The 26,138-nt window shown below is 43.1% G+C and overlaps 1 protein-coding gene across 2 annotated transcripts in view; it reads right to left on the bottom strand.

The window, feature by feature from the left end:
* Window positions 1-26,138, bottom strand: part of DNAJC13 (DnaJ heat shock protein family (Hsp40) member C13) — a 350,519-nt gene that overhangs the window by 15,094 nt on the left and 309,287 nt on the right. For both annotated transcript variants that reach the window (XR_014225354.1, XM_082259499.1), the window contains exons 47-53: window positions 13,490-13,564; window positions 12,082-12,194; window positions 10,824-10,993; window positions 6,790-6,832; window positions 4,670-4,843; window positions 2,761-2,940; window positions 2,539-2,679 (exon numbers count right to left, since the gene is read on the bottom strand). Coding sequence is in view for 1 of the 2 variants with exons in the window: in XM_082259499.1 (XP_082115625.1) it covers window positions 2,539-2,679; window positions 2,761-2,940; window positions 4,670-4,843; window positions 6,790-6,832; window positions 10,824-10,993; window positions 12,082-12,194; window positions 13,490-13,564 (896 nt within the window). In the remaining variant the exon portion in view is untranslated. The remainder of the gene's footprint in view (window positions 1-2,538; window positions 2,680-2,760; window positions 2,941-4,669; window positions 4,844-6,789; window positions 6,833-10,823; window positions 10,994-12,081; window positions 12,195-13,489; window positions 13,565-26,138) is intronic.

Below are 26,138 nucleotides of genomic sequence, written 5' to 3'. Positions count from 1 at the left end.
AAAGTGCCGAATCGCAAAAAGTGGCCTGGACGTAAGACAGCCAAATCCTCCGGTGGTAAAGTGGTTAACACAGATCTATTTCTGTGCGTTGTGTGATCAGTTTAGATAAAGGAAGGTGACTGGTAGAATCAACCAAGTTCTTCAGATGGAAGAAGTACAAGAAAATGATAGAGACTATGATTTATTACATACACATATGTGAACACATAGAATACAAAATCATACTTCGGCTAACATACACTTTAAGAATACTCTCAGTACGTTTCCTAGCTCTCTGCAAAAATACATACAATATTTGATAACATACTGGACATAAAACACCGGAAGTCTTTTCTGCCATATGAAAGAGCAAGCAAATGTATCATAAAGAATAAATCTTCAGCCAAGAGAACAAAATCTTTAATAAAAAGGCAATATTAGTTTAGGGCCTAATGATACAAATACCAGTCTGTAGAGCCCAGATGTATTCTCTAAAGATTTAGGCCAAGAAATCCTGGACACACTTAAGTCTCATGCACATTGGACTTTTTGCAGCTGCTTCTAGGGGCATCAGACGTTTTTCTTCTGCCTCTAAACTCCCCTGCATGTTAGCCTATGTGTCCATGCACACAAAGGCTTTTAGAAGCATTTAGTAGCAGAAGCGGTTAAGAGGCAGGAAAAAAAAAAAAAAAAACACTGCCAGTGCATCCAGCAGCAGCAGCAGCAACAGCAGCAGCGTTTTGGCAGAAAAAACACTCAACACTGCTAAATGCTACTAAATGTGTCTAAACACGCATAAACGCTGGGCATGTTTAGCACTTTGGTGTTTAACCACTTTAAGACCAGAAGGATTTGCTCCCTTCCTGACCAGGCCCTATTTCGCGATTCGGCACTGCGTTACTTTAACGGACAATTGCGCGGACATGCCCAAGTAAAATTGATTTTCTTTTTTCCCCCACAAATAGAGCTTTTTTTTGGTGGTATTTGATCACCTGTGCAATTTTTTTTTTTTTTTGCACTATAAACAAAAAGAGCAACAATTAAAAAAGAAAAAAAAAAAAAAACAAGATTTTTCACACTCTGCTATATGACATTCTCACAAAAAAAAAAATTAAAAATCAATTTTTTTTTTAACATTTTAGACCAATTTGTTTTCTGCTACATATTTTTGGTAAAAAAAAAAAACAAAAAACGCAATAAGCATATTTTGATTGGTTTGCACAAAAGTTATAGTGTCTACCAACTACGGGAAAGATTTGTAATTTTTATTGTTTTTTTTTTTTTTTTACTAGTAATGGCGGCGATCTGTGATTTTTTGCGGGACTGCGACATTGTGGCGGACCGATTGGACCCCTGGCTGACATTTATGACACTTTTGGGGGGGACCAGTGACATTACTACAGTAATACATACTACACACACACACACACACACACACACACACACACATATATATATATATATATATATATACACACACACACACTACGTAATAGTTACTACAGTAAAAATATGAACTGTTACTGTAATAATGACACTGGCAGGGATGGGGTTAACATTATGGGTGATCAAGGGGTTAGATGTGAGCCTAGGGGACTGATTCTAACTGTGGTTGGGGGGGGGCGTGGCTTCTGAAATGACCAGAGAGACATGTGTTCCTATATAGAAGGATCACCTGGGCTCTATGATCATTCCAGGGAGAAGAACGGTCGGCTGTGTTTACAACAGCTGACTGCTCTTCTCTCTCAGTGGGGAACGATTGCGGGTGTCAGGCGGCAATCGGAGCCGCCTGCCCGCTGCATCGACTTCCCTGCTGACGAGTGGGGGCGGGAGCGCGGCGGCGGCACACGCCCCCTAGCCTCGTGTACGCAAGCGACGTACACCTACGGTGATTTGCCTGAGAGCGGCTGCCTGCCGCCGTATAACTGCGACGGGGGGTCAGCAACCAGTTAAAAAAAGAGTATTATTCTGGCCAATAAAATGAATGCCCAAATTCTTGATGCCTTTAAACGCGCCTAAAAGCTTGTAAAAGCTTTAGACACTTTTACAAGCGTCAGGCTTTTTTTCTGCCAAAATATTGCTGCCAGGAGGAAAGGCTTCTAGGAGAGTTTGCAAAACGTCCTGTGTACATGAGGCCTTAAGACTGCCGTACATTAGTCGATTTTGACAAAATACGTTTCACAGTACTTAAAAAAATTGTTTGCTTTTAATACTTGATTTTAAACCAAAATGGACTTTACCGAATGAAACCCATGTTCACTATAAGAAAAATGTCCCATCCTGCCCCTTCATATTTTCTCATCACTTTGGTAGAAAACAAAAGTTAATTTGACTTTGAAATTTTCAAAGTTCTACTACTGTATGGCCAGCTTAATTATAGCCCCAGAAGCTGTCTTTCAACAAACACCTGATCAGTATAAAAGCGAGGGGGAAGGGGCATCATAGAGGTTTTTATACTGTAGTTTAAATTAAAGGGGTTTCTCTCTGTCATTATGAAAGTGGAAAAAAAATAAAAGTAAAATGCTTTTATAGACTTTTTCAAATAACAGGTTTGCTTACTTGTGCTACAAGCTCAGTTTGCTCCTTTTGGAACATCCTGTTAAGTGCTTCACATGCCAATCCTATCATGTCTGAACGTTTCTTCATTCCACACATCAGAGGTCCAATTGTCTCAAGAGAAGCCATTGATCGAACACAAAGCTAGAAAAATAAATCCCAGTCTATTAAAGCATACATTTCTTTTTAACATTCCGTATGTATTTTAAAAAAGCAAATCATTACCTCATTATCTGTCATTGTGTGGATGACCCGTATTGCACACTTTGGAACTGCATTATTCTTGTGGCTCATTGCAAGAAGTATCTTGGGTAGGTGACCCAAAGGTGGGACTTGGTCCAATAACTGAGGTTGTGCACTAAACAGACAAACTGTTGCAGTGGTCACCGTTTCTAAAGTTTCTCCCTAAAGGAAAAAAAAATCATTGATCAGTGATATGATTTTATATCCCTTTTTTATATCAGGATATCATTTTCTATCCCTTGTTTTTGTATTATTATATACTGTTTTTCTATGTATGTACACATGCATACTTGTGATTTTAACTTGAAATATTCAATTCATACTCTTTATACATCTTTGTGGTGTTCCTTTGGCCTTTAAAACCCCGTTACCCTTAGGGGGGGGTTTACTTTTGTTTATCTTTGTTTGGGATGTTGGCCAGCTGACACCCAACTCTGCTTAGACCAGTACCCTTTTGAGCTTGAACGCATTATGGACTTCCTCATGCCCCCGGTGAATGATCGGTGCCTGTCATTAGGTCATTTCCTGTTTGCTGGGACACGTGGAATGAAGGTGTGCGTTTCAGATGACTAGTTGTGGTCAACGTCATTTCCATTTTATCATCCATGTATGCGTACCAGCGTCACCCAATCCACGCCTCTGAAGAAATCCTATTGGATGAAACATGTCAGGCTGGACGTTTTGATGCTGGTGCGCTTTTTGAGCCGCGGCCACAGACTTTACATTTGAATGCCTGTTATTCTTTTCATGTTTGTAAGTACCTTTTTATTAAACATTTGAAGATATACCAACGGGGCTTCATTATTATTACTTCCTTGCTTTTTGGTGATGGCTCTCCCATCCATGAGAGCCTAGACATTCTATTTCCTTACATTAATAACATCCTGAGGAGAAGTGGAGAGTGGAGGAGAGGAGTTGGATGGATGGATGTTCCTCTCTTTACAGCTGATTTCCCCCCCCCTCTTTTTTTTTTTTCTACATGCTCCATACTTGTGGAGGTCTGGTAAGCAGCCTCTATAGGACACTTTTGGTGTTGTGTGCTATCATTTCACACGAATGCTGGTGATGGGATCTCATCTTTATGGACATTAGGCATATTATAGTGCCTTCATTTTAGCGCTGCATTTGGACTTTTAATTGAACAAAGATGTACCTAATAAAGAGGCTGGTGAGTGTATATTGCATTTGAACCACATCTAAATTGGCATGACATGTAAACCAAACTGTTTTTCAATGGAGCCGGTTCACATATGTTTGGGCCGACTGCAGTGTGATTTTAAAAAGAGTCAGGTAGGGTTTCCAGCGTCATACACTTAACAACTAAACATTTGCACCTGAACCATTTAATGAAATTGCATCGGACTCTTTTTACAAATAGCACTAAAACCAGCCCCGCACGTATATGAATCCGTTTGAAAGATGGTGGTTACAGTCTGCCGACTTGAAGGTAACGGTTTTATGATTTTTGAGCATTTGCACGAGTACAAATGCTTAGTATCGGCACCAGTATCTGTAGTGTGCAACACTACTGGGAAAATACAAACAGCAATATGACACTATTTTATTGTTTAGTGGACAGGTGGTGAAGCAGGAAGCTGCAGAGCAAAAATAACATAATAAAAGCGTTACCATTGTGACTATAAAGTACAGTAGAGCTGTGGTAATAACAAGGCTGGCTACACAATCGTTTGACATGCATATTTAGTGACTATTTTTATCAAGACTTTTTTTAAGTTAAACTTTATGGAAATGTATATTTTCTGCAATTACCACTGTAATACTAAGAACGATCTGTGACTATTGTATATTTTACTGTATATGAATGATATTATCCACACCATTGTATAAGCTAAAGCATTAAAAGTAATTATATAGTGTTAAAGAAACTTACATGAGCATTATTTTTGTCCAGTAAGTCGGTAAACTTTTCCAAAAGGGCCACAAGAAATTCTCTTGGCTTCCGCAGCACCCAAGCAGGCTGTGCAATGAATATTCGTAAGAAAACGCCACCCACTGACAGTTCTCCATTGGCCTCTCCGAATGCAATACAAAAATCATCTGGTAACTACAAAAGGGTAAATGTGTGTTAGAAATGTCATAATCTGTAACACATGAAATAGTCCCCACTTACAGCAGTCATGGAATAGGATGGAGACAATGTAATTGTATTGTATTATAGTTATACTGTGTAGATTCTGGGTTGTACTGACTGCTGCACTTAAGTCACCTAGACTTGCATTATTTAAAAAGGAGTATAGACTGTATAGTTGCAGTTTATAAAATACCTTACTCTATCTTCCCCTAGTCACTTTACGTTTTGTTAAACTGTGGTTTTGTTAAACTGTGATGTAGTGTGTCTTTACACATCATGGTCCTTCACCATGTAAAAATCTCTCAAAGGAGAGCTGGTTTAACATTTGCACTCCTCTTCTCTGACTCAGAAGAGAAGTCAAGTGAATGGAATACAGGATGAACGGCAGCAATGTGTAGTGCAAGTGAGATTTCTGTCCATGATCTCCCAAGATTAAGGACATAAATACCACTCAATGAAATGTAAAAGTTGACAAAGGAAGTTACAAAAAACAAGTTAATAAAGATACTACCGATCAACTTCTGTACAATCTTCTGTCAAATTTTCCCCACTTGATCAGCGCTGCAGGCTATGGAAAGCAGCAATGATCAGTAAATTCTGATATACATCGGGGCCGATATGCACTTTCCCTGATATATCGGAATCAGCCACCAAGGTGACCGATATTGCCGACATTTCGGGAAAGTGCTTGTACCGGAGTGATGCCTGCAGCTAGAGGCATCACCCCGGTACCACCGTCCATAGCCGACGGTCGGCTGTCTTGTAATGACAACCGATGCGGCTGAGAAGCCGCTCGGCTGTCATTACAAGGAGCGGGAGGGGGCATCCCCCCCCTCCCGCCGCCTTCTGTGACTCGCCCAGGTCGCCTGTCCCACCGGGAGACCCGGGCAACCATCCTGCAGGCTGATGAAGAAAAGACCCCGATCAAAGCCGCATTTGGCTCTGATCGGGTCTCCGTGTAAAAACTCAGAAGTGATGTCATGACATCACTTCCGGGTACTTGGCACGAAATTCAAATTAATTACAGCATTCAAAACAGCCAAACTTGGCGTTTTGAATAATTTTAAGTGCAGAGGAGGGGTTTGGGGTCTTTTAGACCCCCCCCAGATCCCTCCACAACAGTACCTGTAAAAAAAAAAAAAAAATACATACATTTTTAATGTACAAAAATATCGGTATCCGTATCGGCAATAAAAAAACGCAATTGGTCGATCACTAATTCTGATGGCAGGGAAGTCTCCCCGCCGTCAGAATACAATAGCTCAGTGGAGAGATTCCCCCATCCACATTGACTCATCTACGAACTGCCTAAGTGACCGATTTATAAAAACTGGAAGACAAAATATTCTCCACACAAACTCAGAACTTGCCCATATTAGTCAGATTCCTTATTTTATTATCACAGAGAATAGATGGCACCTGACTGGTCCATATAGGTAGTTCTCCACTTTTGTGGTTTACTCTCCTTCTCCAGTTAGTATTTCTGGGATGGCATCTGAAAACCACATCTGAAGCCAAAAAAAAGTTTAAACCTATGTTCTGTGGCAACTCCACTGTTGTGCCCCTAGTAGCTTGAACACAGTATTTTAAACATAAATTAAAAATCCGGAATATAGTGTAAAAAAAAAAAAAGACAGCAAAATTATTATTTTTTTTTTTTTTTTTTTTTTTACACAATGTAAATTCTGTTTAACCATTTAAAGTAATAATGCTTTATGTAATTAAAAAAAATAGACACACATGATATAGTAGAAATGTAAAGTACAGTTTAAAAGACTTCCATTCCTTTAAAGTGTAACTTTGCAAATATAGGAACCATTCTTCAGGTAAAAAATTACTGATGTGAAATAAAAAGTAGCAGTGGCATTGTAACGTTTACCAGCATTAGGAGACCTTGAATCCAGCTGAAAACTACTCACCTTCCAGTTTGCATCAGGATTTTCTACTTGCTGCTTAAAGTGCCTATAATGAGGGAAAATCAGGTGGTTTGAATTTTTCAAGCCAGTCAACAGTTTCAAAAAGTTAAAGTGGTTGTAAAGGCTGAAGGTTTTTTACATTCTATGCGTGAGGGTAAAAAAACCTTCAGTGTGCAGCTAATACTTACCTAAGCTCAATCTCAATCCAGTGATGTGCACAAGAGCTGAGGCTCTCTTGGGTCTCACCCTCCTGATTGGCTGAGATGTCATTGGCTTCCCCTGCTGTCAATCATGGCCAGCGAGGCAGGGGCTTGGCTGAGCCGTGCTCTCTGTGTCTTATGGACACGAGAGCAGGCTCGGGAGTGAGCAAGCTTGCTTTGGGGGCACTCAGCAAGGGGGAGGGGCGGCCAGGAGTGCCAACAGGGGACCGGAGTAGAGGATGGGGGCTGCTCTGTGTAAAACCACTCCACAGATCAGGTAAGTATGTGTTTTTTTATTTATTTTTATTTCCTTTTCAATCACTTTAATCTATCCAACACATCACTGTCAAGGAGAAAATCCTATCAATTGCTGATGATGCTGACTCCATTTTGCAGTGCTCTGCAGCTCAGAGCTAGATTTAAGACCCGATACCAAAAAACAGCTTTTCTCCTCTGTAGATAGTTCTAGAGCTGGACTACAGCTGAAACTAGAAAGCAGCTGAGCTCCAGGGCTAAAGAAAACATTTTGAAGCTTCTCCACTGAACTAGGTATTCCACAAATCTGTCATAGGACAGCATTAATATTTTCAAGTAATGCTTTTTCTTTTGTACTTCAGATAAAAAGCTGATGTGTAGAAGATGTAGCTGTAACAGCGCGAGGCAGTTTTGGAGGTAAAAATGGGATTTTTGACTTACTGTAAAATCCATTTCTCTGATGTTCATTGACGAACATAGCTCCTGATTCTTAACCATTTGGTTATACTTCCCCTACAGGAGTAGGGCACTAGGCAGGAAAAAACTTGACTATGCCTATGGGCAGTTCCAGGGGGTATACACCCACTCTTAGCTATAGTCACTCAGTTTTGTTACAAGCAGTGTCAGGAGAATTATAATCCCACAGAGGGGTGGGTGCTTTGTCCATCAATGAACGATCAGGGAAATTGATTTTATGGTAAATCAAAAATCCCATGTTCCCGCTCGTTCATTGATGGACACAGCTCCTGATTCTTCTTAACCATTGGGACATCCCAAAGCAGTGTTAAACATGAAGGGTGGGAAAACATCAGGAAAAAAATTCCCAAGGCTAGCCATAACCAACCAGGTAACAGAGCTCAACCATAAGCAACTAGAGCTCACCTGAAAAACAATACGCCTTCAAAAAGAACCAGGTTCTCTAACAGCAGCTAGCAAAACCCTGCGACCAAAAGAAGCATCCACAGATGCCAACACAACCACTTTACAAAAAACTTTGTAAAAGTGTGCACCGACGACCAGGTGGCCGCGCCTTGCAAAACCTGTGTCACTAACGCTTGAAGACCAAAAGCCCAGGAGACACTAAGCGGCCTAGTAGAGTGCGCCTAAACAGGGAAAGGAGAAACCTGACCCCTGATGCAATAAGCCTGAACCACCGTCTGTCTGTCTGATTCATCTGGAAATGGTAGCAGAAGAAGCGGACAACCCTTTGTGAGGTCCGTCCGTGAGCACAAATAGAGAGTCTTACTTCCTAAAAGACTCCGTAGCTACCAGGTACACCCTAATTGCCCGGACCACATCCAAGACATGCAAGGCGATTTCCTTCAGATGTTTAGGCCTGGGGACACAGGGAAGGCAACACAATGTCTTCATTCAAATGAGAGTCAGAGACCACCTTAGGAATGAACGATGGACAGAGGCACCACCTTATCCTTGTGAAGCACCAAAAGGTAAACAACAGGATAACGCCGTGTTGCTATATACTGAGATCACCCCAAAAAACTAATCAGGGGAGGCCACCGACTGTGATACCGCAAAGGGGACACTGGCCAAGGGCCCACAAATAGACTACCTATTGGACCCCACAAAAAACAAGCCCTCCATAAAGGACATAATGACGCAGACACAAAGGCAGGGTACCCTCGCTAACGCCCCACACAATAATGGTGGCAAGACTGTCATTAAAAATGAAGCAACCCCACAGCACCACCCAGTCCAAGGAAGGGGCCAAGCTGACCATATGGCCCAGCAGGCCGCAAGACACGGCCTAAATTTTTGTGAGGGCCCACTCGCAATTGTCCGGATCCTTCTGCCCGGCAGATGCCCAAAGTAAGAGTGGGGGCTTCAGCTACATGCACTGGGGCAGCATCCGACTCGGCCGCAGGCCAGGGCCTACATTTTTGAGGGTGCCAGGATGCGAGCCCCAGCAGAGCCAACCGGAGGGTAAAAGCGGATGCTCAAATGGGAGCCAGTGGCTTCAGCCATTCTCACAGGGGCCACTTCACATAAGTTCCGACGAGGAGGCAGCAAAGCCGCGGCCTACATTTTTGCTCGGATCCAGCTGCGTGAGGCGTGTACCTGCGGATGATAAAAACATTTGCTCCACCAGCCCAACAACTGCCACAGGGAGCCCAGAGGACATCCCTACCCCAGTCACCAACCCCCAGGATGGCAGGGAACCCTGCTCAACCCCCTATTGCTCACCAGGAAAACCTGGCCAGACCGGTCAGCAGCAACTCCAACCAGCCCCCCCTTAAGAGCATGTGGCAAAGCTAGGTCATCACCTCACCAGGGGGAGGGGGTCGAAAGACCCACAGCGACCAAAGATTTAGAGAGGCTGGGAGGAAGGGGGGAAGGGAGGGGAACCCCGGGGGCTTACCACACCAGGAACAGGGTGGGCACCGCTCCAGACAGGACAACGCTCCATCGTAATGTGGGTGCTGTCGGCCAGAAGGAGACGCTGCAAATTTGTGGGCTTCCTCGCAAGACGTTTAACTCGCCGGCCAGCCCCCATCCAGTGGGGCTATGTTGCAGCCAACCTAGCGCGGAGCTGCAGTCTGCACACGCTTGGACTGGGGGGACCCTAAGGATCTATATTACCCAGTTCGTCGCCCAGTACGGCACTTGATTGTAGTGCTCACAGGAACAATATAAAAGAGGGAAAAAAAATCCAGTTCAAATGAAAAAAATTGCCAGGACCAGAGATTCCAGCAAGGAACTAGGTCCTTACTCCTGACTAGGCAGAAAAAAAAAACTGAGTGCCTATAGCTGGGAGTGGTGTATACCCCCTGGGACTGCCCATAGGCGTAGTCAAGCTTTTTCTTCCTAGTGTCCTACTCCTGTCGGGGGCAGTATAACCCAATGGTTAAGAAGAATCAGGAGTTGTGTCCGTCAATGAACGAAAGAGAAATCATATTTTCTGAAGTTGGAGTTCCAAGTCTACAAACTTGTTCAGGGTCAGTAACTCAATAACCGTGAAACAAGGTAAAGGAGAACGTTGCTAAATCTTAACTGGGTAATACCAGACAATACAACAAACAACTTAATGCAATTGCAGGAAAAAAAGCAAGACTTCTGGTGGGTGGGATTTATCAAACCAACACAATGCTAGCTTACAATACAGGACATAAAAATAAACATAAGTCTGTGGTTAAATGAGAATTTTAGCAGGAAACTACAGTGGTTAGCTGAAATGTACTTAGGACCAGCAAGCTAGGCATGAATCGTTAGTCTACCAAGCAGCCCGTCATATGTCAATGGGGGGTAGGAACAGACAGAGCATAGATCCACTGACCCACACTGATGTTAAAGCATGACAGGGCAGACAAATCATTCTATCTGGTCTTGTAGAACAGTTGATTTGCACAGTATTAGCCGTTTCAGCTTAACAAACAGAGGTCAATGATGTAAACACTTGGCTATTAGCAATGATAGGAATGTCTCCCTTTAGACTGGAGTTTTTGTTTAAAAAAGAATTCCTATAAGTGACCTCTAGCATATGCAGTGAACAATCATGCATATTATATGCACCGTGTACATTGTATAAAAACACCCAAAACCAGCTTTTCTCTACTTCCCACTTACTCCAGCATCATTTCTCGAACTGTGGTTGATACTTTTTCTCTGGAATTATCATTCCAAATTAGTTCTGGGTTTTCATGGGTTCCTTCAAATATGTGTACAGAAGCTTCAGGGTTATCCCTCATAGCATCCATAAATACCCCAGGTAAAAACTTCATCAAAGCGATTCTGACCTACAAAAACAGACAAGACGATTTAATACCTTAAAACTCAACAAAACTGTATACTAGGATTACTAGATTCAGTGAATTCATGTTTGCAACAATTTTTTCTTTAACCCTTTTGCTGCCACCAACCTAAGGCATACGGTGGAACAGAACTGCTTCAGCCTGGCAAGGTGAGTATACCTGACGTTGGCTGCATTTCAGACTCTGCTATAAGCTCATAAACTTATACCAGCATGGTCCTGCTAATTTAATAAAAAGCCATGATCAGCAGCCGACAAGCTGCTGGCGAGTATTTTTATTTTTTTTAAATAACCCCCCCCCCACACTCTTTCAGCTGAGAACTACCTCTCTGTCAACATGAATCCCCCATACTGGATGCCTGGCAAAAACCTAAGTTGTGTGTCCCCTGCCCCCAGCTCAGTCTCCACACTGTGCCCTCTGATTCCCCGTCCTTAACCACTTCTCTCCCCATTCTTTAACAGGGAAGGCGGGGGGGGGGGGGGTAAGCAGGGTGAATCCAGTAACAGGCTGGCATCGGCAAATAGCTGCCTTCAGTGTCTACTGCACAGCCATTGTTTCCACTACACCGCCATGCATCCATGTTTCCATGCTTTATTTTGATGAAAAACCACTTTGAAAAACAACCCCTAGCATTCCTGGCTGTGGCCATCTTGGGTAAGGGCAAATGATTCATGTAGCATTTACTTCCTGGACTCCATCTGCCCTTAGCTCAAACATGCATGCAGGAGGGTGTGTTTAGCTGAGAAAACCCCTCCTCCTCTCCTGAAGACTCCTGGGATGTAGGACATCATTTGCCTAGGCAAAAAACCAGGAAGTAACTTAAGAAAATTGTAAAGAAAAAAAAGTTTAAAACAAGTAAATATGATATACTTTCCTATCTATTTACTAATGCTAGCAGCATGAGGATTAAAATTTATCATCAATGTTGTTTGGGAAACTCAAGTTCCGCTTTAAGAAGAGGACACTGCCTCTGTAGGCATTCAAATATGGCATTGTCCAAGGCAATGCATATTTTCTAGTCATATTTAAAACCAGGAATTCCTCCTTTTAGACAGCGTAATGTAATTACTTACCTTAGGACCAACAAGTTTATCAGTTGTCATTTTGGCAAATAACTCTGCTGTCTGCGTTCGTACTTGTGGGTGAGTTGAATTGCAAAACATGTCCAACAAGTAGATTAAGGCTCCTGTTAAAATAAACATTTTTATCAAGGCTCCAGGCACTAGTTTAAAAAGTTTAGTGTAAAATTTATGTTTTAGATAATTCATTACAATGCGTTATTTTAGGCGTGCACTACACAATGTAATTTATTTTTTATTTTTTTTTATAAGGGTTCCTTGTAATAAAAGGCAATAGAATGGCATACAAATGACCACAGATTTATTCGATGGCATAACCATCAGAATGAAAATGTGAAGACAATTCTGGTGATGCTGTAGGCCACTAGTGTTCACATATATAGTCACTCCAAAAGGATACAAATGATTGCCATGAAATGTTTGGGAGCTTAAACAAAATTGTCCCTAGCATTTACTTCATGCAGACATCAAGCTAAAATTTAAAAGACAGTGCCTCACACTGGAAAAAAGCTCATACATTTGAGTAACTGTGTCACATTTCTTATAGCCAGGGTATATAACATGTCAGACTGTTTCCAAACAAACAATAAAAAGAACAATATATTTCAGTACTTCGAAATTGTCATGGATAAAATATTTTGCTTTGTTTTAATACAAAAAAAATATTTTTAGACATGATTGTGATGACTAGCCCGTCTAAAATACCCGTTTGACTGTGCTGACAGAAAGATTAAATCAAAAGATGATGATTTAAAAAAAAAAAAAACCCTTAAATATGGCACGCTTGCTATATAAAAATGTAAATTTGTTTTATTTCTAATTTGCTTACTTAAAGAGGAACTCCATGCACCTATAAAAAAAGTCAGCAGCTACAAAAAGTGAAGCTGCTGACTTTTAAAACAGCCACTCACCTGTCCACAGTCCAGCAGTGAGCTCACCGCAGCCGTCTTCATCCTCCGTCCTCCATCAGCGGCGCCGGCATCTTCACTATGGGCAGCCGGCTGTGACAGCTGAGTCATGCGGCGCATCCTGTATTGGTGGATGCAGTCTTCTGGGACCTTTCAGTGTCCCAGGAGACTGCAGGGGGGAGGAAGAAGAAGAACTTCTTCTGGGGCCACTGGGAACGGAAGTGGGAGCAGGTACCTGTCAAGATCGGGTACCTGCTCCCCCCCCCCCTCCACAAAAGTGCCAATTGTGCAAGAGGAGCGGGGTACGAGTCCTTAAAGCGGAACTTACCCTTTTGGGTGGAGCTCCTCTTTAAAGTGGCAAATAAAACATTAATAAATTGGCAGATTTTGAGTATAGTGAGGTAAAAAAAAAAAAAACATTTTTATGGTACTCTTTCAAAATAGGGACATCTTCTACGGACTAAAAGCTATGTAAAAAGTACCCCATGACATACCTTTGGCCATAGCCTCTTTTATGATTTTTGTACTAGACGTTAAGGCATACAGAGTTGCAAGAACAAGTTGTCGACCTAAAAATAAAAGATCGATAGTTAGTTGCTCTGTTCTAGTCTACCACTAGATATCAATTTCACTTCATGTACACAGTTTTTCAAGTTAGGAAATTTTATAATATGATATATACATACAAACACACACACATACACACACACACACACATATAGATAGATATATATATATATATATCTATATATAACACATACACACACACACACACACACACACACACACACAGAGCGGGTAAAATAATGCTGGCCATACACTATATGAAAAATCTGCCGAAATTTGGTCGTTTTTTGGCCAGTTAACGGGCACAAATCGGTAATCGGTTGTGATGTTTTTAAGCCAAAAAAAGGAAGGACAAGTTTGGAAATTTTCCACCGAACTATAAATTGAAAGGTTAATGTGTTTGACGTCCAAACTGTTTTTCACATGTACCTAGTGCAACTAACAAAAAACTGATTAATTTATGTCCATTGAACGATTTATCGGTCATTACATGATGGCACTATCATCTGTTCTTACGGCGAGTGTTCTTTTTTTGGAAAAGAAGTTTGAGCGATTTTTCTTATAGTGTATGGCTAGCATAAGTATTGAACACATCACCATTTTCACCACAAAAAGTGCTATTGAAATGACATTTTCACCGCACATCGGAAACAACCCATACAATCTATACATACAGAGAGAACAAAACAAATATGTTCAGGTATGTGTAATAAAATGGAATAACACAGACACAAAGTATTAAACACATGAAGAAAGGAAGGTGAAAAAAGGCATGGAATGCCAAGACACCAGCTGAAATCTATTAGTAATTAGAAAGCAATCCTGCCCCTTGTCAGTGCAAATTAATATCAGCTGGTTCAGTCTCAACTGATGGCCTCAAAAACGTGTCTCCTTACTAAGGTGTCACACAAGAAACATCTTGTGATGGGTAAAAGCAAAGCGCTCGCTCAAGACCTTCGCAACCTTATGGTTACAAAACATACTGATAGTATTGGTTACAGAAGGATTTCTAAACTTCTGAATGTTCTAATGAGCACTGTTTGGGCAATAATCCGGAAGTGAAAAGAACATAATTTCACCATAAACCACCACGACCAGGTGCTCCTCGCAAGATTTCTGACACAGGAGTGAAAATAATTATGAGAAGAGTTGTCCACGAGCCAAGAACCACTTGTGGAGAGCTACAGAAAGACCTGGAATTAGCAGGTACAATTGTTTCAAAGAAATCAATAAGCAATACACTCAACCGCCATGGCCTGTATGCACGATCACCACGCAAGACTCCATTAGAAAAGAAAAAGAATGTTAAAGCTTGTTTAAAAATTTGCTGCACAATGTTTGGACAAACCTGTAAAATACTGGGAGAATATAGCCTGGTCAGAAGAGACCAAAATTGAACTCTTTGGATGCCATAATACATAATATAGTTTGGAGGTCAAATGGCACTGCACATCACCTCAAAAATGCCATAACAACAGTAAAGTTTGGAGGTGGGAACATCATGGTGTAGGGCTGTTTTTCCGCATACGGTACTGGCAAACCTCATTTGATTGAAGGAAGGATGAATGGAAAAATGTACCAAGAAATTCTTGATAAAAATCTGCTGCCCTCAACCAGGATTATGAAGATGAAACGAGGGTGGACATTTCAGAAAGACAATAATCCCAAACACAAAGCCAAGGAAACTCTCAACTGGTTTTAAAGAGAAATTAAAGCTGCTAAAATGGCCCAGCCAATTACCGGACTTGAATCCAATAGAAAAATCTATGGAAACAACTAAAGATCAGAGTTCATAGAAGAGGACCACAGAACGGTCATGATTTTAAGACTGTTTTTGTGGAAGAATGGGCCAAAATCACACCTGAGCAATGCACGCGGACTAGTTTCTCCATACAGGAGGTGTTTTGAAGCTGTCATTATCAACAAAGGATTTTGCAGGAGGCATTAAATAAATGTAAATTCGCATGTTCAATACTTTTTCCCTGTGTCATTCCATTTTATTACACATACCCTAATTTCTGAACGTATTTGTTTTGGCTTCTTTGCATGTATGGATTGCATGGGTTATTGACATGTAGTGAAAATTTCATGTCAAGATCACCTTTAGAAATACATTTATGTAGAAAAATGGTGACGTGTTCAATACTTATTTTACCCGCTATATATATATACATATATACATATATATATACATATATATATATACATATATATATATACATATATATATATATATATATAGTGAATGCAATCTGAGAGAATACTTTACCTTGTAAATGTTAAAGCTGCAGGAGGGCTAGTTTTTTAAAATGTTCCAAAAGAAGGATGACATTTTATAAGGCCTCGTACACATGGGCGTATGAATTTAAACTCCAAAATATGCTGGTTTTGTTTTGTCAGAACTTGGCAGGAAAAAAAACACCTCTGATGTTGCATATGCACAGGTGTTTATGCCAGTATGATGTTGAGCATAGATGTATTTTGCTAGCTAGAATATTATTTAATTTTGTACACAAAAATTGCAGAACCCCAGTGCTGCCTACCTAGGTGGACTTTACTGGCGATGTATTGAGACCAAAATAGAATATAAAATTATACATTTTATTCACATAGTAAAAAAACAACAAAACATCTGTAATATTTAAGGTACATAACATCTAGAGCAAGTATATATAACATAAAATACAATATAAAAACAAAATGCAACAGGATATAAAGAACACTAGAACAAAAGGCACCCTCTCCTGATAAGGAGGTGTAGGTGATCCTGTACACCCCACGATGACACCATGAGGTGAAATAGTTCCAGTGGTAGATGATATTACAGCCCGTAGGTCAGTAGTAGTACTAAAGTCCACCTAGGTAGGCAGAACTGGGTTTCTGTAAATTTTGTGTATATATTGAATTTGGATTTGGCAGAGAATAGAGACTCATCTTTATATTAATTCATTTTGGCCATTGGAATACATTTATGCACATAAAATCCTCTCTGAACGCAGCTTTAGTGTATTTTTTTTTTTGTATGCCTCTAAAACCTGCTCCTAAAATAATCTAATTGCCTGATGTGCATAGCCATTTAGGCTAACCTAGAACTGCAAAAAAAAAAGCTGTGCACCTGCAAAAGCAGCGTTTTGTATGCACATGCGAACATGGCCTAAAGCGGATTCTGTGTGTTTAGCATAGAATCAGCTATTGGAATACTGACTTGGAATTTCTTTCAGCTTTCTTTTTTTTTTTTTTTTAATAAAGCATTAAAAAAAAATGCAAGGCCAAGCTGAGCCCAGCATCCGTGCCCTCCCACACTTATTTGAGAGTATTTCTCAAAAAAGGATTCCCTACATAGAACATATTAAAATGAATGTATCTAGAAGTAGTTGATTGTTTAAGAGTGACTTGTTCTGTAATACTGAAGATGTTTTGCAACTTATAAAAGCTAATGTACCATATACCTTCAACACCTTCCATCCTGTTCTAGGATAATCAACATGTGTCTGGACACTTTACATTGTTAATATATTAAGGTAGCGGAGTTAACAGTGTGGCTTTAAATGCTGGTGTGTGCAGAAACCCCTTACAAATGAAGAATGGGCTTGCATAAGCTGTGAAATGTCACAAGTCAGTTATAGAGAATATGACTAATTCTAGATATAGACCCGGAAAAAAATGAATACTTTACATTTAACAATGTATCCAATGAAAACTAAATTGTCCCACCCCAGGTCTCTAGCATCCAAGGCTTTTCTTTAACTTACAAATTGAAAGAAAATATTAAAATAATGCAGGATTAACTCCATAAACTTCTAAATAGTGGGGCTACAAATGGAAAAACCGATGTGAAACATGATTTTCTACTTTAGACTGGCAAATGTGCAAACATTTTCAGCAATTTATGGTGAATGTGGTAAGAACCAAGTTTTAATAAAGGTGAGTAGTTAAATTCGCACCATTTCCTCATTGAAAGACATGCTGGTAAACGTTAGCAAATATCTGATCTTGTGAATCTGTGAAAGCACTTTAATCCCTTTGCGTCTAAGGATAAAACAAATCTAAATGCCCACGCACAATTTTGAAACATTGACCGTACATATCATCACAACCACTTTGTGTCTCCAGGTAAATAATACCTTTTTTTTTTTTTTCAGGACAAATTTAGCTTTCCTTTGGTGGTAAATGGTAATATCTTCTGATTTTTTTTTTTAATTATTAAAGGAAAACTGGCCCCAAATAGTATAACATTTTTTTTTAATTAAGTTGTATATATATATATATATATATATATATATATAATTATTATTATTATATTACTACCATAACCTTCCACCAAAGAACAGCCCAAAATAAATTTTCCTGCTCCTGACGACTGCTGCAATACCACATATGTGTATGTTAGTTGTTGTTTGTAGCATTTTTATTCCTACCTAAAAAAAACTGACACGAATACTATATTATAATAATATTTATATACAGTTGTGCTCATAAGTTTACATACCCTGGCAGAATTTATGATTTCTTGGGCATTTTTCAAGAATATGAACAACACAAAAACTTTTCTTTCACTCATGATTAGTGTTTGGCTGAAGCCATTTACTATCAATCAACTGTGTTTACTCTTTTTAAATCAGAATGACAACAGAAACGACCCAAATGACTCTGATCAAAAGTGTACACACCCCAGTTCCTAATACCGTGTATTGCCCCCTTTAACATTAATGACAGCTTGAAGACTTTTGTGGTATTTGCAGAGATGTATAGTAGCGAAGTAGAACTATTTAAGTACTGTACTTAAGTACCGAAATGCGGTATCTGTACTTTCCTAGAGTAGAATTTTTTTCTCCTATTTCAACTTTTACTTCACTACATTTTTTCGATGATTTCGATACTTCTACTCCGATATTTTTTTTTTTGTGCTGCATAGTTACTCGTTACTTTTAAAAAAATTACCACTGCCAGAACAGTAGATGGCAGGTTGCATAAAGCTCAAAAAAATGTGAATAATGTCATTTGTAAATCAGCGCATACGAAAATAAAGGCTGTGTATAATAAAAGCTGCTATACCAAATCTTTCCAATAAAAAGAAAATATGAAACAAACAAATAAATGGTGCTACAGTGCTTAAAGTGCATCAAGAAACTACTAACAAACACAGGTTAATCATTTGAATAAATCATTTGAAATAATAAAAAACAATATGATGTTCAAACTTTTGACTTCTTTCTTTAATAACTACATAACACAGTACTTGTACTTCTACTTTCACTACTTGAGTAGAATTTTTTTTTTTAAAACTACTGGTACTTTTTACTTTTAGTACTTAAGTAGCAAATTTTTTGAAAAAACTACTTGCAATACTTAAGTAAAAAAAATGTTGAATACTTTAGTACTTCTACTTAAGTAACTTTTTCTGCGAGCACTTCCACTTCTACTCAAGTCACTTTTTGATCGAGCACTTGTACTTTTACTCAAGTAGAAATTTCGAGTACTTTATACAAGTCTGGGTATTTGTGGATAAGGCTCTTTATCTTCTCAGATGGTAAAGCTGCCCATTCTTCCTGGCAAAAAGACTCCAGTTCCTGTAAATTCTTGGGCTGTCTTGCATGAAGTGCACGTTTGAGATCTCCCCAGAGTGGCTCAATGATATTGAAGTCAGCAGATGAGATGGCCACTCCAGAGCCTTCACTTTATTTTGCTGTAGCCAATGACAGGTCGACTTGGCCTTGTGTTTAGGATCATTGTCATGTTGGAATGTCCAAGTACGTCTCATGAGCAGCTTCCGGGCTGATGAATGCAAATTTTCCTCCAGTATTTTTTGATAACATACTGCATTCATCTTGTCATCAATTCTGATCAAATTTCCTGTGCCTTGTAGCTCACACATTCCCAAAACATCAGCGATCCACCTCCGTGTTTCACAGTAGGAATGGTGTACCTTTCATGATAGGCCTTGTTGACTCCTTTACAAATGTAGCATTTATAGTTGTGGCCAAAAAGCTAAATTTTGGTCTTATCTCCAAATTACTTTATGGCAGAAGGTTTGAGGCTTGTCTCTGTGCTGTTTGGCGTATTGTAAGTGGGATACTGTGTGGCAATTGCGTAGTAATGGCTTTCTTCTGGTGACTCAACCATGCAGCCCATCTTTCTTCCAGTGACTCCTTATTGTGCATCTTGAAACAGCCACACCACATGTTTTCAGAGAGTCCTGTATTTCACCTGAAGTTATTTGTGGGTTTTTCTAAGCATCCTGAACAATTTTCCTGGCATTTGTGGCTGAAATTTTTGTTGGTCTACCTGACCGTGGTGTGGTTTCAACTTTTCCACTTTCCATTTCCACTTCTTGATTAGAGTTTGAACACTGCTGATTGGCATTCTTAATTCCTTGGATATCTTTTTATACATCTCAACTACCTTTTCCCGCAGATTCTTTGACAATTCTTTTGCTTTCCCCATAACTCAGAATCCAGAAACCTCAGTGCAGCACTGGATGAAAGCGGCAAGGGTCTGTCAGGAGTCCAGAAACTCATTGAACTTTTCTACACACACACTAATTACAAGTAAACAGATCAAAGGTGAGGATGGTTACCTTTAATAGCTATTCAAACCCCTTTGTGTCAACTTGTGTGCATGTTAACAGGCCAAAATCACCAGGGTATGTAAACTTTTGATCAGGGTCTTTTGGGTAATTTCTGTTGTCATTATAATTTAAAACGAGTAAACACAGTTGATTGAAAATAAATGGCTTCAGCCAAACACTAACCATGAGAGAAAGAAAAGTTTTTGTGTTATCATTCATATTCCCGGAAAAATGGGCAAGAAATCATAAATTCTGCCAGGGTATGTAAACTTATGAGCACAAGTGTGTGTGTGTATAACGGAATTTTTGTAAAATCTTACCTGTAAAATTCCTTTCTCTGAGTCCTCCGACAGTCGCCGCCCACTTCATATTCATCACCAATGGGGTTATGTCCTTTATTCCGTAGGAGTAGCTAGGCAATAGAATATGTTAGTACAAAGACTTTTAACATATCCCACCCCCAGGGGGTGGTCCCCTCAGTACATAACCCTCCACTTCCTGTATCCAACTCAGTTTCAGTGGAATAGCAGTAGAGAGTACATCAAAACCCCAAAAGAGGGGCGGGGGCGGCGACTGTCGGAGGACTCAGAGAAAGGAATTTTACAGGTAAGATTTTACAAAAATTCCGTTTTCTCTTACGTCCTCCGACAGTCGCCGCCCACTTCATATTCATCACCAATGGGGATGTCCCAAAGCAGTGTAAACATGAGGGGTGGGAAGAACTCAGCCGCGCCCAAGGCAACGCCGTCTCCCCATCAGAGAAAGGAACCTTACCAAAGGAAGGAAACCAGTTGGGCATAAGAACAAAACACTCGCTCAACAGGAGCAAGAAAACCCAGGGAAAAAACAAAAATCCCAAAAAGCCAAAGAACCCGTAACAAGGGCTCTAGGAAACTGCCGCACTAAGAACCTTGCGGCCAAAGGAAGCATCAGCCGATGCCTGAACATCTACTCTGTAGAATATCGTGAAAGTGTGTACGGTCGATGAAGTCGCCGCCTAACACACCTGGGCCACAGAGGCCCCATGACGACAGGCCCAAGACGTACTCAGAGATCTGGTAGAGCGCGCCTTCACAGGTACAGGGGGAACTTTCCCCCTCAAAGCATAGGCCTGATCAATGGTCCGTCTGATCCATTTGGCGATTGTAGAAGCCGACGCCGCCATGCCCTTCCGAGGACCTCCCGGAAGGACAAACAAGGCATCCGACTTGCGAGAAGACTCAGTCGATTTGAGATAGACTCTAATCGCCCGGACAACATCCAAGGAGTGAAGCAACACCTCCGTCGGAAGCTTCGGCTTCGCGCAAAGCGAAGGTTTGACAATGTCCACATTGAGATGAAAGTCCGAAACCCTTTTTGGAAGAAAAGAAGGGTTAGGTCGCAAGACCACCTTGTCCAAATGCACAACCAGACACGGAGACTTGCAGGACAAGGCTGCCAGCCCCGACACTCGACGAGTCGAGGTGATAGCCACCAAAAAGGCGACCTACTTGGATAACAAAGACAGCGAGATCTCCCTGAACCATTCAAAAGGAGCACGCTGCAATACTGATAGAACTAGATTCAAGTCCCAAGGGGGAAGAGGGTACCCCCCGCACAAAAGTGCTAACCAAAGAATCAGATGCCACAGGCCGTTGAAAAAGAACGGCCAAAGCAGACACCTGACCCTTGATCGTGGCCAGCGCCAGACGCTGGTCAACACCCGTCTGAAGGAAGGGCAACACCCTAGACACCGAATAAGTATCAGGAGAGAAACCCCTGGATTCGCACCAGGCAAAATACGCCTTCCAAGTACGGTAATAAACCTTCCCCGAGGAAGACTTCCTCGCATTTATTAAGGTGTGAATGAACTCAGGGGAAAGACCCCTGTTCTTCAGGACCTCGGTTTTAACAGCCAGGCCGTCAAGACCAGCGACTGTAAAGCAGGATGGAAGATCGGTCCTTGCGACAGAAGATCTTCTCGAAGAGGCAGACGCCACGGGGCGTCGATTGCCAGATTTACGAGGTCTGCGTCCCAGGACCGGCGAGGCCAGTCCGGTGCCTCAAGAATCACCGTGGTCGGTTCCGCGAAGGAACCTGGACAGCAATTGAATCGGCGGGAACGCATACATCAGTTGGTACTGATGCCACGGGGCAACCAACGCGTCCGACGCGTCTGCCCGAGGATCGCACGTCCTTGCCACGAACCGTGGTACTTTGTAGTTCAGACGAGACGCGAACAGGTCCAACTCCGGAAGACCCCACCTCGCGCACAACATCTGGAAGACAGCCGGGTGAAGGGTTCGACGGCTCAGATAATCCGCCTGCCAAATTTTCACCCCCGGAATGTGACCTGCCGATATTGCCGGGACATGCGTCTCGGCCCAAGACAGAATGGCGGCCACTTCTCGAGCTGCCCGGGCACTCCTGGTGCCCCCTTGGTGATTGATGTAAGCCACCGCCGTGGCATTGTCCGTCTGCACCCGAACCGGGTAGCCGTGAAGATTGTCCGTCCAACGACGAAGACAGAGGAGTATCGCTCGCAGTTCCAGAACGTTGATCGGAAGGGAGGCTTCCTCCGTCGACCAAACACCCTGGGTGGACAGAACGCCCAGAACACCACCCCAGCCCGACAGGCTGGCGTCCGTGGTGATCACCGCCCACGAAAGGGGACGAAAAGACTTGCCCCCCGATACTGAGGGGGATTGAAGGGGGCGTGAAGATTGTCCGTCCAACGACGAAGACAGAGGAGTATCGCTCGCAGTTCCAGAACGTTGATCGGAAGGGAGGCTTCCTCCGTCGACCAAACACCCTGGGTGGACAGAACGCCCAGAACACCACCCCAGCCCGACAGGCTGGCGTCCGTGGTGATCACCGCCCACGAAAGGGGACGAAAAGACTTGCCCCCCGATACTGAGGGGGATTGAAGCCACCACAGAAGATCCCTTCTGGTCTGAGAACTCCATGACATCTGGAGATCCAGAGACTGCGGACGCCCGTCCCACTTGGACAATATCTCCACTTGGAGATCCCGTGTGTGAAACTGGGCGAAGGGAAATCGCCTCGAAAGCCGAGACCATCAATCCCAGACACCGCATGCACGTCCGAATGGACGAAGATGGAACGTCCCTGAGGGACCTGACTGCCTCCTGAAGAGCTGCGAGTTTTTCTTCCGGCAGGAAGACCTACGCCTGGACAGAGTCCAGAATCATACCCAGGTAAGAAATCCGAACCGATGGGCACAATGTCGACTTTGGAAAATTGATCGTCCAACCAAACTCCTGCAGAGTCTGCAACGTGACGGACATATCCTTCTCCAGACTCTGGCTGGTCGCAGACCGAACCAGAATATCGTCCAGATACCCCAGAACCGAAATGCCCTGGGCCCTCAACAAAGCCAGAACCGGTGCCAGCACTTTGGTGAACACCCTTGGAGCCGAGGCGAGACCAAAAGGCAACGCCACAAATTTGGTAATGATCTTCCGCTATGGCGAATCGAAGGTACCTCTGGTGACCCTCGAAAATCGGGATGTGAAGATACGCATCTTGCAAGTCGATGGAAGCCATGAACTCCCCCGGAACCAGGGCAGCCACCACCGACCGCAGGGATACCAATGGGAACTTGCGCACCCGCACAAGGCGGTTCAGCGCCTTCAAGTCCAGAATCGGACGCACCTTGCCCTCCTTCCTGGGCACGGTGAGCAGATTGGAATAGAACCCCCGAAATCTGTCCCGATGAGGCACCGGGACCACCACTCCCTGAGCCCTCAGGTCCTGCACCGCTAGATGCAGGTCCCGCAAACGCTCCGGGGATAACAGAAGACTTGAGGGAAAAAATCTGCTCTCCGGCTGAGAGAGAAACTCGATCTAGTAGCCAGATCGAACGATTTCCTGTGAAGTGGGTGAGGGCGCCCCTTCAGGCCGCACTGTTGTGGGCCGCAGAACCGGATTGGCCGGACTTTTGCTTACCTGCCCACGGCTTCTTGCGGGAGCCTTGACCCTTGGACGGCTTGTCCCAAAATGTGGCCGAAAGGCACGAAAGGACCCCTGAGGGGGCCGAAAGAAAGCATTCTTTTTTCCAAGAGCCGTCTTAGTCTAGTGGGATTGAGGTAAGAGCGTGCTCTTACCCCCCGTGACCCCTTTAATTAGGGCATCCAGGGATTCGCCAAAAAGGCGAGAACCATCAAAAGGCAGATTGGCCAAGGTCTTACGTGAAGATTGATCCACAGACCAACACTTCAACCAAACCAGGCGGCGAGATAACACCGCCAAACTGTGTACACGTGCAGCCAACGGAACCATATCCAGGTCCGCATCACACAAATACATGACACCCTGGCGGATTTGATCCACCATATCCAAAGTCGCCTGGGGGGCAGAATCAGCCACCAGGACACGCCTAAGCACCTGCGTCCAGTTCGCGACCGCCTGGGCCGCCATAAGTGAAGCAACAAAGCTTTCAACATAGAACCCATAATAGAATAGGTACGACGGGCAAAGGACTCCATCCTCTTGTCCGTGGCATCCCGGAACACCGGGGTGTCTGCAGCAGGAATCGCAGTGGACTTGTTCAAAACTGCTAACGCCTGGTCCACCGGAGGTGGGACACACCAAAGCCCATCAGTAGCGGGCGTAAAAGGATAGCGCAGCTTAAACCTACTTGGTACAGCAAAAGGTTTGCGTATATTACGCCATCGTTCTTTCACAGCGCGCTGAAAATCATCAGTGCATGGAAACATCTGCGATGATATGCGCCTTTTCTGCGTCCCATAAGCCGCCAAGGCAGCTGGAGGACCTGTTTCCTCCTCCAAACGCAGAGTTTGCTTGATAGAAGTAACCAATTCATCCATGAGCGCAAGCTCTTCAGACGAGCCAGGGGGAGAATTATCAACCCCCTCTACCTCAGCCTCCATTTCTGACCCTATAAGGTCCCGGGAGGAACGAGACCCCGATAAGGAGATCTCTGCCCCAGCAGCCCCAGTACCATCACCCTCTGAAACAGAGGAAATTGAAAACTCTGGGCCATTTAGAGGATTGAGCAACCACCAGCATTTGCACCTGAGTCGCAAGGCTAGCCACAATCGCAGCCAAATCCCCCCCCGGGGGGGGAAACCGCAGTCCCCTGGCTTCCCACTAAATTGGCAGGAAACTAGTATTCCTGAGAATCCATGCCCTTGTAGCAGCAAAAATAAATGGGTGACCGCCCCTTTAAGAGAGCGCTGCGATCGTAGCCCACTCACACTAAGCATCCCACACAAGGGACCCCCACAGGGACAAGTATACCAAGGCAGGATACAGGGAATAAAAAGAAATGAACCTGGAGAGATTGGTGCTGCTGCTGCCTGCGGTGCTCCTGAAGGAAAGGAAATGCTGGCATACAGGGCGCTCTATGAAAGCCTATGGAGGCTACAAGAAAATGGCCGCCATGCATGTAAAACATGCGGCCGGAGCGATCGCAGCCAAAATGGCGCCGTTTGGCGCCGAAACCGCCGCTCCCACACCCCATGAGGGAGAAGTAAAACACACCATCTGCCCAAAAAAGGAACATGGTAAACCGCCGCAGCGGCGCTGTAATGTGCCCCAAGCATGAGAAACTCAAGCCCCACAGCACACAGCCGTTCACACAGACAGAAAACTGACACAGAGTGCAGCCAGCCCCCCCTCCTGCAGCCCACAGCTTGCAATGTGAGAGATAGGGAAAACGTAATAGTGTGAACACAGGGCAAGGTACACAGTCCCAGACTGACACCCCCCAGACAGACAGGTCCCCACATAAATGCACTTACCTCTCACATGGCGTGGGGGACCCGCACAGGCGAACAAACCGCTGCACATGAGGCAGGGAGAGTCGCATCCAGGACGCATCAGAAGGTGGGTTGAGAAACCGCACAGCGTCCAGTGAGGTAGCCACCTCACCTAGCATCCCTGCACGGAACAGGGATGGGTCGTTCAGATAACTCAGGAACGCTCGATGGCGGGCTGAGAAGCCACTGACCCACAACCTGCTACCAGGGGGGTCAGCCCGAGAC

This window comes from Pelophylax lessonae, assembly GCF_965119305.1.
Source record: "Pelophylax lessonae genome assembly, chromosome: 5".
Classification (NCBI taxonomy): domain Eukaryota; kingdom Metazoa; phylum Chordata; class Amphibia; order Anura; family Ranidae; genus Pelophylax; species Pelophylax lessonae.
This window is presented reverse-complemented; position numbering and strand designations above follow the sequence as displayed.